General features: G+C 39.4%; 1 protein-coding gene across 1 annotated transcript; it reads right to left on the bottom strand.

The window, feature by feature from the left end:
• Positions 1 to 311: 311 nt before the first annotated feature.
• LOC141599663 (large ribosomal subunit protein uL2) lies at positions 312 to 2300 on the bottom strand. The gene is made up of 2 exons (XM_074419749.1): positions 1782 to 2300; positions 312 to 789 (listed from the first exon to the last, which is right to left on the bottom strand). Exons 1-2 carry the CDS (start codon positions 2219 to 2221, stop codon positions 447 to 449), a joined length of 783 nt encoding a protein of 260 aa, XP_074275850.1. The 5' UTR covers positions 2222 to 2300; the 3' UTR covers positions 312 to 446.
• Between the last annotated feature and the right edge of the window lie 11285 nt (positions 2301 to 13585).

Here is a 13585-nt window from a genome sequence, read left to right as displayed (position 1 = left end):
ATTTCATCATTATGAACCTGGTTACGAATTAGTGCTAGTTACACAACAAAAAATGACCAAAACAGAGGCACTCCAACAAAATTATGAATTCTCCAGAGTTTATACAAAACTGAGTCATTTAGAAACGACCTTAAGTCAGTCCACAAAAGGCTCAAGCCATCAACTTCGGTTCCAAAAAACTTGGGTAAAGGTCGATAACAAAAGCAACCACGCCAATAGGAGAACAAAATTCAGAGCTATGGAAATAAAACTAAGAACGAAGAAGCTAGGAACATATTCGCCAAAACATTGGGCATTAAGACCAGTGAGCATGTCTCCAAGACCATAATAATCATTACTAAAATTCCAAACAAAACTTAATATGTTCTTAGGACTGAATTCTGCAAAACAGATAACCTTAAACGGCAACAAAGAAAGCATCAAAGGTAATAGCATGTCTAAATAACTTAAGCCTTGTCACTCTTGGAGGCAGCAGAAGCAGCTTGACCACGTAGACGACCAGTCCTCCTGGCAGCAATGAGACCAACCTTTTGCCCAGGTGGAGCGTCCCTACGCACAGTACTGGCGTGACCAATGTGCTGATGGTTACCACCACCATGAGGATGCTCCACTGGATTCATGGCAACACCCCTAACCTTGGGCCAGCAGTTTCTCTTCACTCGGAACTTGTGGTATGCATTTCCAGCCTTCAGAAGTGGTTTCTCTGTTCTTCCACCACCAGCAATTTGGCCAATCATGGCCCGGCAGCCACTGGGGACTACCTTCTTGGCACCAGATGGGAGCTTGACCCTACAATGTTATTTGGCGTTAGTATTACAATAGATACAGAGAGTTTATAAGACAGTTAAATGCGAGCTATAGAAATTACATGTAGGAATGTCGCATATAAGATTAATTTGAGTGTAGGACAAGTGCGGTTGTGTGACCTCTAGCAGCCGAACAATATCCATTTCAAGGCAAGGCATGATATCGGATAAATACTATTGTGAACAAGATATGAATACGGAAATGGGCACGACAAGGTGTCAAGATACACAATACAAAGCCAAAGTAAAGTGTCAAAGCAAGAATACCATGTATACAGGAAACACATTCATATAGATTCCCTCAATAACAGTTGGAGTAATGCCAGGACAACCAATTTAGTTGTATTCACTATTCAGTACTTGTACGCATTTGTTTCGCTTTGGAGACCAAACCAAACATTAAAAATAATGAAGCGAGTACACTAGGATTTAGCCTTGCCGCATACAATAGACATACTACCAGAAAATGCAGATTGTGACTCGTAAGGGGTAGCAAATATATGACATGAACCGTAGCATTAAAGCAAAACTAACTACGACTTTCAAAGGTCAGAACATTTTCGACCAGGAGAACAGCGGAAAAACCATCAAGGGTTATTGGAATTAGAAACCGTCACTAAAACTCTTACAGATAATATCGTATCACCAAATAACCAAATCTAAGTATCCTAATAGTACAGTATTTGGACAATAACCTGTTTACAGGATCTCATCATGATGATAGATATATTTATTCATTTCCAAGACAGGCAAATTTAACAGCATAACCAGTCACATAAACCTAATTGAATAGTTCTCCGGTCATTTTCTTTACCTTTTATAATGATTGGGACGGAAACGCCTCAAATTAACCAAATATTGTAACATCACACCATAACAGGAAAATAAATCATTTCTCAAATTAATCAATTATCATATAATCAAATAATAAAATAAATGGAGAGAGTAAAATGAAGAAAATGTGTTAAATCATACCTAGAGGTATCGTTATCAGGATTATGAGAGATAACAATAGCATAATCACCAGAAGCTCTAGCAAAAACACCACGATCACCAACATGATGTTCAACATTACAAACAACAGCACCTTCAGGAATAGATCTAAGTGGCAACACATTTCCAACCATCAGATTAGCCTTCTTCCCACAATACAGAAACTGTCCAGTATACATCCCTTCAGCAGCAACAAACAGCTCCTTCTGATGCTTATACCTGAAAGGATGGCGGAAAGTGACCTTGGCTAAGGGTGCACCACGTCCTGGGTCATGGATGATGTCTGTGATCACTCCCTTAAGGTACCCATTGCGTTCCCCGAAATCAAGGGTGCGGAGTTTGGCGGCTCCCTTGCGGTGGTGTGTGTGGGATTTGAAGATTGATCCTGCTCCCTTACGTTGTGCGCGGATTACTCTTCCCATTTTTGGTGTGTGTGGCGGCGAGTTGTGGGGTGGGAGATGAAATGGGGAGTGTGAGTGTGTGTGTGAGGGTTTTATTTGAGGGTTGCGGGTGATTTTAGGGTTTTCTTTTTTATGTGGGCTTTTTCGTTTGTCTTTGGGTTTAGTGGAGGTATAACTTGTGAACTGACCCGATCTCTATGGCCCCATATGAATTATGAATGTGAATTTAATTGGGTCCTGCTATACGTCGTCGACATTTTACTAAATATCGTCGACAATTAACGTAAAATTCCAAGTTTGCCCTCCATATCATGACTCCATATTGGTCTCACCAAAATGCAATTTCCGTCTCAAAACAGAAATGAAATTACCGTCTCACTAAAACACAAGTCACCGTCTCACTAAAATATTTCAAACCAAAAAAAAAAAAGTCGGGTTTTGTAATTAACAACATGAACGGGAACGATTTTAACAACGATTTCAACAATGAAGATAGTAACGAGGTTAGTTTACGATTTAGTTTTGTTAAAAATTTATGTTTTATTATCGTTTGAATCCCGAATTAGGATAGATGCCATTAATGTAGACGGAATTATGATAGAATTTGTGACGGATTTATATGAAAAAGCAATTGAAAAAAAAAAAAAAAGAAAAGAAATAACACGGAATCTGGCCGACGGGGCGTGGGGTTCTTCGTCCCAGAGCCGATCAGGACGAAGAACAAGCTTGTCTAATGTTGAGGCTTGGACGAAGGAATCCTTCGTGCTGGCCAGCTGTGTTGGACGAAGGATTCCTTCGTGCTGGGCTTGTGTTGGACGAAGGTTTCCTTCCAAATGCCCATTGTCGTTTGTTTTTTTTTTTTTTTTTTTTTTTTTTCTTTTTGTTTTAGAGTTTCTCGTTACTTTTTTTTTTTTTTTTTTTTTTTTTTTTTTTTTTTGTTTCCGACTCGTTTTGTATAAAATAATTAATTTCCGTATATGTATTAAAATTTTTTATTTTTTATAGTTTCCGACAATTCAAATAATTATAATTAATTTCCGTTATTTCCGACTCGTTGTGTACAAAATAATTAAATGCCGTTTTTGTATTATAAAACAATTGAATTAATTAATTACCGTCTTTATATGAAATTTTTATCTTTAACATTTCCGACTCGTTTTGTAAAAAATAACTTATTACCGTGTTTGTATTAATTTTATATTATTTTATATTTACTTCGACTAGTCCCGTAGCAAATAATTGAATTAATAACTAACTTGTTGAAATGCGTGCGCAGTGATTAACGATGGAGACGGTGTTGATTACTCGGATCATTTTACGCCAACCGATTTTTTTGCATCTAGTATTGAAGCGTTTAATTGGGCATATGAGATCGGACTCCGACTCGGGTTTGGTATAAAAAAATCAAGCAACAAGAAAGTTGGTCGTAACACGAATTTGAGACAACGTTATTTTGTTTGTCGGATGGGTGGAAAAGGTCCCGTAAATAAGGATGCCGATTCTTTAATGAGGGGTAACACCGCTACCGCGTGGTGCAATTGCAAATTTTCAATGAAAGTTGTTGAATTAGAAGAGAATAAGTGGCGGCTTGTGATGAGATCCGGGTTTCATAATCATGGTTTAACGTTGTATTGTGATTTGGCGGATACTTTGCAAAGTTTGATGACGAGGAGTTGGCTTTTATCGATGCCCAAGTTAGAGCTCACGTTAGACCGCAATTATTAGTGCGGGTTTACATCGCGAATCCGGAAAAGTCAAGACCTAATCGGCGACAAATCTACAACCGTTCTCGAAAGTAAGGGTCGAGGAAAGAGATGGGAGAAACCCAAGACAATGAGATGTTAGCACTTGCGGTTCAAAGATAAGTACGTTCATTATTGGGTCACTGATCAAGAGACCGATGAGCTAACCCACGTGTTCATGGCTCATCCAGAAGCGGTTAAGATGTTTCGATCATACTATTATGTGGTACAGATCGATTCCACGTACAAGACAAATGACTACCGTCTTCCGCTTGTTGAGATGGTTGGAGTCACACCCGTCGGGAAGAGCTTTGTCATCGCGTATGCTCTTGTGACGCATGAGTCGGAGGAGAAATATCTGTGGGTCCTACGGAAACTGAAGCCCTGCTCAATGATGCCGTTCAACCTAATGCTATTGTTACCGATTGCGAGAAAGGTTTGTTGAACGCGATTCCTATTGTTTTTCCGGATTCGTCTCACTTGCTATGTCTTTGGCATATATATTCTAACGTGGAGACGAAAGCACTTGATATCACGGGTCAAGATAATTGGGCTAAGCATGTAACTTTTAACTTGTTTATCGGGTTGTCGAGGCGGAGACCGAAGATAAGTTTAATGTTGCGTGGGGCAAATTGGCAAGGGAATGGGCGGGAGTGACGGCTTATATTGAGAGGCAATGGTTCCCGCACTTGGAAAAATGGGCCAAGTATAGAACGAACAACATAACTCATTTTGGCAATACTTCTACATCCCGGTTTGAGTCGGCTCATGCGAATTTGAAGAGATGGTGAATAGCGAAAACTGGCGATTGATAGCATCTCGGAGTCGGTTTCATTCTTTGATGGAAACGCAACATGTTGAGATCCGACACTCGTTGGAGTTATCTAGATCGAGGCGGTTGACGGGGATTCAGCGATTATTTTCCAGACTTTCTTGCAAAATATCAAAGAATGCCATCATTGAATTGCGTAAAGAATTCGAAAGAGGTGCCAAGATGACGGAAGATGCCTTGACGATCGATTGCGGTTGTGTAAAGGTTACTACACTTGGTTTGTTATGTGCTTGTTCACTTCACCGCATTTCTAGAAACGGATCTCGGGTCCCTGTTGATGTGTTACATGCATTTTGGAGGAAGTTGGAGTACGATGGTTCGGAGGCAATGCCGACTTGTGATGATGATCGGTTGGAGGAGTTATTCGATGAAATTCGGAATGCAGATCCGAGTATGAGATCATCCATGTTCGATGCCCTTTACTCTCAGATACATCCGGATCAGGAGGATGTAAACGAGCCTCGGGTCAACGAGAACCCTAGAGGACGTCCGAGTAGGGGAACTCGTAGAGATCCGTCCGCCGTTGAGCATGCACGGGTTCGTGTTCGAGTAGGTACTCCGTCTTCTCAACGTACTCCGTCTAGTACCCCCCGTTCTACTCCGACGATTCCTGTTACTCCGTCTAGTACTCCCCGTTCTACTCCGTCGGTTCGTTTTACTCCGTATCGAACCCCCCGGTCCACTCAAACGGGCCCCGGTACACCGTCTACCACTGCTACCACGACTACGAGGAGTTTCGGCACAACGTATTGCGCACCTCTTGAGGTCGACTACACCATTGGTGATTTGAGGTATTTTTCTTATCGTGACTTCCTGCCTTCATTTTTTCACGAGTATGTAGAAGCATGGTTTAATCCTTACGGAGACGGTCATTGTGGTTTTCGAGTTATCTCACATGCTGTTCGGGGTGACCAATCTCATTTCACGATGGCTAGAACAGATTTACTTAGGGAAATTCGTAGTCCCGATTACCGTGATCATATCTATGGCCCAGGGAGATTTGATACGGAGGTAGCTAGAATTACATTTATGGATCAGACACCGTGTGGCTCGGGTAATTGGATGAACGGTTTCGATCTATATGGTTATGCTACGATGTACAATTGGGTGATATGTTGTATTTCTGCATTTGACGATCGAGAAGGTCAGCGGCATTGGAATGGTTGTTTTACTTATTTGCCTTTACGAGCCCCCCCCGGAGTACGTACCCCATATGGTGTCTTATGGGTATTACATGCGGAAACCACTATTTGCGGCTCCGGTCGCCCCTTGTCACCTATGCCTCCATTAGCCCCTTGTTGGGTACATGATGCAAGCGTAGATCATTATAATAGCCTGTATCGACATCAGTTTCGTATGTGGCGCGAATTTGCGAGTTCATCTTAGCTTTTATTTGTCCGATTATTGTACCTTCTATTTTATATATCTGAATATTGTACCTTATATTTTTTTTTTATTTAATTTTCCGATTATTTTAGTTTATTATCCTCTGCATCCGATTAATTGACTTAAAACGTAATTTAATTAAAACAATCCTTAAAACATAATTTGACATATTTAAATAAAAACATTCCTTAAAACATAATTGAACCCCAAACCCCAAACCCTAAACCCCAAACCCTAAACCCCAAACCCCAAACCCTAAACCCTAAACCCCAAACCCCAAACCCCTAAACCCTAAACCCCAACTTAAAACATAACATAATTAAATAACTACCGAACTTAATTATCTTCCGATGATGAAGATGACGATTCCTCATCTTCTTCATGATCTTGAATCTCAATTTCTTCAGGTTGGGTAGACATATATTGAGTCAATAAATCATTCAAGTAGAGATAAAGAATTCCTTGCCCCTTGAAGACTCTACCAAAGACATAAGTCTGATAGTCTTGGGTAATCAATCACGGTGAGAATGCGCTCAAAATATGTAAAGATATCACTTTTTAACCTACGAAACTCCCACATCTTCTCGTTTAGTACTTCATCAGAAACAACCTCATCTCTAACTGCTGGAGTTAGAACATGATCCGGGTTTCCTTGTAAAATTATACAAAGGGTACCAATTGGAGGCTCTTCAAGCAGGTGCCATACAGTGTCACTAGGAACCACTGATTCAAGACGCTCAATTAGAATTGGTAAATTTTGAACAATTAAATCGATTCTTATTTGATAAACTCGATTTTTTCAAAGATTTGTGAGAACCATTTTAGGATTGGATGTTGTGAGTGAATAATTAGTATTGTAGTGAGTGAAGATGATTTGGATGTTGTGATTGAAATTGACATAGAATGGCCTATTTATAACCTATTAATTGTAACGGTTATTTTTGAATTACAACGGTTATTTTGAATTATAACGGCTATTTTTGAATTATAACGGTAAAATTTGAATTATAACGGTAAAATTTGAATTATAACGGCTATTTTTGAATTATAACGGTAATTTTTGAATTATAACGGTAAAATTTGAATTATAACGGCTATTTTTGAATTATAACGATAAAATTTGAATTATAACGGCTGTTTTTTAATTGTAACGGTTATTTTGAATTATAACGGCTATTTTTGAATTATAACGGTCACATTTTTCCCTATATAAACATCTACATAATGTTGTAATTTTGCACTCATCTTCAACCTTTTCTATTTTCCAATCATCTTCATCATCTTCCATTTTCTTCTTCAAATCTTTACTTATGTCAACATCATCCTCAATGTGGGGAACCCGACCAATTGAAGGCCTTGATTTTAAGAATCAAATTTGCAACCGTTGTCAAAGAAACGCTATCATTATGATTTAAGGACACTACTAATCCGAAGAAAGCTTTTTTTAAGTGCGTACCTTGCAATCGTTTTGTGTCGTGGTTGACTGAAGATCATTTAACAATAACAAAAAAGTTGAATATAGCATGTCAAGATGAAGGTGATGATGCATCAAGTGGAAATGTCATGAAAGAGCAAGTGATAGGTATAAAAAAGGAGATTTCGGAAATGACAAGGATGATGAAGTTTTATTTCAAGTGTATCTTGTATTTGTTTGTTTTCATTATGTTGGCCATTGTCATGAAGTAGTTACTATTTTCAGAAATGTATGAATTTGCATCAGTTGCTATGTATTCAAGAAATTTAAGAAATTTAAGAAATTTCAGAATTTAAAACCGTCAATTTTTTTGAAATAATAGTAAACTACCATAATCATCCAACATAAATAATGTCTTCAAAAACGTACAAAATAAATGAAAACAAACACAAATTAGTCTCCCACTACTGATTATCCTCTTCCTCGCTATCAGTATAAACACCATCTGCTCTACGCTGAACAAGATCACCGGGTGTTTGACGAGGTCCTCGCTCACGTATGATATCCCCAGCCCTCGCAATCAATGGGTCGATGTTCTTCATCATCTTGCGGAAGAAGGAAAGCTGTTTCTTATCATCGGCAATTCTTGTAAATAGGGACCTTCTTAGTAGAGTTTAACGGCAACCTCAACTGCTCTGATGAAATCCCAAAGAAGCCACATACATACATAAGGGGATCCGCCAACGTCCCGTCATTACTCTCCACCTTACAACGATTACACAAGAACCCGAACGCCTAAGATCTGCGCAACATCGTGAAGGAGTATGGACATCTCCCCAAAAGGCATGTGAAAAATCTGTTGGTGTCGGGTTGCCATCTCTCAACAAAGGCGAAAATAAGGGGCATGTTATAATACTCGGTCATGGAATCTAATAGGTGAGAAAGACCAAGACTGTCATAAATAGTCTTAACGGCCGGAGGGAGTTGCCAACAACTCAACAACCTCGTCTTACCAAACCGGTGGTAACCGTCAAAACCGGTCGACCGACCTCATTAGGAGTCGACCATATGGTGTTGGCAATGTGGCCCCGAAGCTAGGAATCACGTGGGAAAGTCGGGACCACCAGGAACACGATGATCGATCAACCAAGAGACATCCTTACCCGACTTCTTCTTCGGAGCCACCACACTACTAGAACTACCATCCGACCTCCGCTGGAAACGCCCCTCCTCAGTCCGTCTACGTGGCACCCTACGCACTCGCTCAATACCCGCCTCCTCCTCACCTATCACATCACCTGACCGAACCAGCTCCTCCACCACCCGCTCATCACCCACGAATCGGTACTACCATCTCCAACCTCGGACTCAAACTAGAGCCCCTTTCGAGCTCGAACGTGACGGTCATTTCCTCCACCGGCCATCTATTCAAAAAATAAAACAAAGAATTTATAAATATAAGTTTAAGTAAATTAAAAATTAAAAAAAAATAACAAAGTAATCCGGAACGGGGTTTATTAATAATAATTAATTAATATTTTACGTAAACTAAACGAGACGCAACAAAAACATATTTACAACAACTTGATTACTTAAATTAATAAAACAAACAATTTATAAATATAAGTTTATGTAAATTAAAAAATAAATAAAAAAACAAAATATCCCCAAAAGAAGTTTATTAGTAATAATTAATTTATATTTTACATCGACAAAACGAGACGGAAAAAATATATATTTACAACGACTTCGCCACGAACAACAATTATTACTTTATAACGATAATAAAACAAGACGGAATAAAATTTATTTTTTAAAAAAAAAAAAAAAAAAAAAAAAAAAAAAAAAAATTAACGACAAATTCCAAAAAAAAAAAAAAAAAAAAAAAAAAAAAAAACAACAACTCTTGGGCCAGACGAAGAATTCCTTCGTCCAACACTTGGGCCAGACGAAGAAATCCTTCGTCCAACACCAAGCCCAGACGAATGATTTCTTCGTCCAAAGCCCACATTAGACGAGAAATCCCTTCGTCTGGCCTGGGTCTGGGACGAAGAAACCCAACGTCTCAGCCCAGTTTTCCGTGTTCTTTTTTTTTTTTTTTTTTTTTTTTTTTCGATTAATTGTTTCGATTATTCCGTTTGATTTTCGCGTAACACGACTCAATCCGATTGAATTCAAAGCATCTATCCTAATTCCGTCACTAATTTGGCAACTATCCTAATTCCGTCACACATTTACAAACTAAGCAAAATACTACAAAAAAATTTTAATCTCGAATCACATACCTTGTTGAATGTTTGAATTCGTGACGGAAATGATGCGGTCGATACGTTTGTGTCGGGTTTTTTTTCTTCAAAATCTGAGTCGGGTTTTTTTTTTTCAAAATTTGGAATGTGATAGGTAGTTTTTGAATAAAAAGGAAAATATTAGGGGGAGTGTGAGGGAGGGGCAAATTAGGAAGTTAATTAAAATTGTCGACGATATTTAGTAATTTGTCGACGACCTTTAGCAGCCAGGATTTAATTTTGCTAAATAAATATAAAGTTGCCCCAAATTTGAATTGTTCTGCGATATATACCGATTCGAAGTGGGTCCTGACTCCTGATGGGGCATATTTAGACCTCTCAAAACTACCTTGATTCGAATAATCTGACCCGCATTCAAATTGAGGATCTAAATTCTACTCGAAATCATAATTAACCCGAACTTTTTCAATGACCCGACCTAAGCTGAATTCTTGCAAACTCGTACCTGAATTGGCCCGGCACGATTGGCCGTTTGCCAGGTGTAGACACATTGATATACATATAGATATTCGGAGAACTAAGTAGTTCAAAGAATGGTAGAGTTGAATTCTATATAAATCTTACATCAAGTCTCTCACGCGATAATGTGTGACTCATGTGTCATGTCTCGTGCCATGCAATGGACGGTAATACATTTGATTAGTATTATCCCCACATGATGCGGTCTTCGAAGATGTTGATTCGTTGCCTAGCTCGAATATTAGAGGTGACGGTTACTTGGGTTCGATGGCTCGGTTCGTATGCATGGTTACGATGAATTAAGTGTTGGTCCAACACTTTGTTTTGGCAAGCTTTACGTATTTAAATAAAAGGGTGTATTGTTGAATGCCCCACTTAGTTATTGTCTTATTTATTTTGGAGTAGTGGATGGTTGTATTTAGTTGTCTAGATTAATTAGTTAATTGCCTTAGTTAGCTAGTTAATTCTAGAATTGTTTGAGACTCTTCATGCGTCTCTTTTGGGGCTATTTAAGCCATGCTTTGTCAATAAGATAGTCGTCCAAGTTTGAAATAAAAAAAAAAATCCATAAAGTTTGTATTTCACAAATTCAATTCTTGCTTGCGTAGCAATTGTTGTTTTCCGCTATTATTCGATGCGTATTGAATATTAGCTCGAACGTTCTTAATAGGTCTTGAGTCCGTTCATTATTGGCGAATTATAGGTCTAGTTCGTCAAATATCCGGCACCCAAATACTCGGTTACCAATTCTGTTTTCAACTGTGTTCATTTGTTCGCTTCCGCATTTTAAATTCGTATCATAAGTGGTATCAGAGCTTCGGCTCTTGATTTTCCATTAATCGAGACGATCCTAGAGTTTCGGTTTTATTACTAAAAAAAACCAAAAAAAAAAAACAGATTATGGCAGAATACGATGAAGAGGCATTTCTCGAAAACCTTCGAGACTTATTACGCAACCGTCCTACAGACAGTCGAACTGGCCTTAGGCCGAAACAAGATGAGTTCAAAATTTCCGAACTTCCGGAGTTTACAGGAGGAACGGATCCGTAGAACTATTTGGATTGGGAACGGAAAATCGAACGAATGTTCGATTTCAAGGATATCAGCGATGAGAAGCGGTGTCGATACGCGATTTTGCGATTGAGTAAGGGGGCTTCGCTGTGGTTCGAAGGGTTGAAGGCTAAACGGACACGGGCTGACAAAGACAAAATTGCTTCCTGGGAATCTCTGAAGCGCAAACTTCGTAAACGGTATGTACCTACGACCCACAAAATCTCTACTTATCGAAAAATTGCCGAATTTAAACAAGGGAAATTGAGCGTTGGGGAATACATCGATGAATTTGAGAATTTATCGCTAATGGGTGAAATAGAAGAAATAGAGGAACAAAAGATGTCAAGGTTTTTGCGCGGATTAAATTTTAATATTGCTAATGTGGTTGAGTTATACCCATATTCTGACTTCGACACGCTTTGTGGGCTTTGCTTGAAACTCGAGTCCCAAGGTAAAACAAATATGGGGGAGGTTCTGGGTCGGATTCTAAGCGCAAGTCAGAACCCAAGTCATCTTTTAAATTTAATTCACCCAGTAGCAGTTTCAACCCTCCTGTAAACCCGACTTCAGGGAGTTCGTCTTCTACCCTTAAATCGTCTATCACAACTAAAGAAACCAGCCTGTCCAAAGTGAGATGTTTTAAGTGTCAAGGGTTCGGTCACTATCAAAATGCTTGTCCAAATAAACGGGTGGTAACCTTACGGGAAGTTGTGGCTTGCCGGAATGAGTTGTTGGACGAAGAGGACGAGACTTTGGGAGGTGTGTTTAACCTCAATGAGGCCGAAGAAGAAGAAGAAGAGCAGGCCGAAGTATTTGTTGCACCGGTTTATGATACCTTGGTTATTAGGTCTTTACAAACTAATTCAGTTCCAGACGATTTGGAACAACGGGATCAATTGTTTCATACCAAATGCCAAATTGGAGACAAATGGTGTAGTGTAATAATCGATAGTGGTGGTTGCACTAACGTGGCTTCAAGCGAGATGGTTTCTAAACTCGGGTTGACCACCACGGCTCATCCAAGGCCGTATTCATTGCATTGGCTCGATGACGGTAATAAATTGAAGGTGTCGAATGAAACAGGTACTTGTCAGCTTGGCAATGGGATCATATCGTGACGAGGTTTTATGCGACGTAATCCCTATGGACGCCTGTCACATTTTATTGGGACGTCCTTGTCAATATGATCGAGATGTGATGCATAGAGGGCGAAGCAATGAGTACGAGCTGAATTATAATGGGAAGAAAATCATGTTGAAGCCTATGGAGTCAAAGGCGGCTCAAGCTATGCATTCTGGTCGAGGAAAGAGTTCGAGATTATCCATGTTCGCTATTTCATACAAGAATGAACCCTTTATGTTTAAGGAGGGCAGCGATGTTGCTTCAAATTTCAAGGTACTTCCTGTCTTTTATTGCGCTAATGAAGAGAAATTCGCATTCGACATCAATTCTTTTGTCGATTTCAGTAAGCTTCCAATATTCGACAAACATGAGAATGATGTAGAGTGCGGTGCAAGTGTCGGGAAACCGTGTTGTTCATTGGTTTTGGCTCCTGATTTCGAATTCATTGGTCGTTCCGATAAGGGTTCCACTGGTCTTCTAACGGTGCACGTTCAGACTGCAAGGGCTGCCTTTATGCAAGAGCAGTGTGGTTCTTTCGGTTCTGACCATGAGCTCAAAAAAATTACTAAACCAATTCCAAATATATTAGGTGCTAATGAGTTTCGGGTTTACCAAGATCATTGTTTGGTTGATTTCCAAATAGAAAAGAATGCTACAATTGACAAGGAGTTGTATTATCCATTCGGATATGGCTACGAGTTCATTACAATTTTCAAATCGAGAAGGCATGTAGCTGGTCCTATGGGGTTACGAAAGCAAGCCAACTGTCCTTTGCTCGAGTTCGAAACGAAGCATTGCGCTGCAACTAAGGAACAATCAGTGTGTTCGATGTACTTGTTCCATGATGCGATTCGTGATGTTGTGTTTAAGGTTGTGCACGGAGGGAGGAGGGGTGGAAAGCACAAGTTGTTTTGGCACAAGAGGTTTTCGAAGATCAGAGTGTTGCAACTTGGCATTAAAGGTAGTTTGAGTTCAAGTTTGTTTTTGGTTTGCATCCTTCTTTTTGTTTCTATGCTTATGGTATTGGTCTTTGATTCCAGTGGTTTGAAGTTGCGGGAATTGTGGTCAATT

This window comes from Silene latifolia, chromosome 9 (assembly GCF_048544455.1).
Source record: "Silene latifolia isolate original U9 population chromosome 9, ASM4854445v1, whole genome shotgun sequence".
In the NCBI taxonomy this organism is placed as follows: domain Eukaryota; kingdom Viridiplantae; phylum Streptophyta; class Magnoliopsida; order Caryophyllales; family Caryophyllaceae; genus Silene; species Silene latifolia.
The sequence above is the reverse complement of the archived record's forward strand: the minus strand, read 5'-3'. Positions and strand labels throughout refer to the sequence as shown.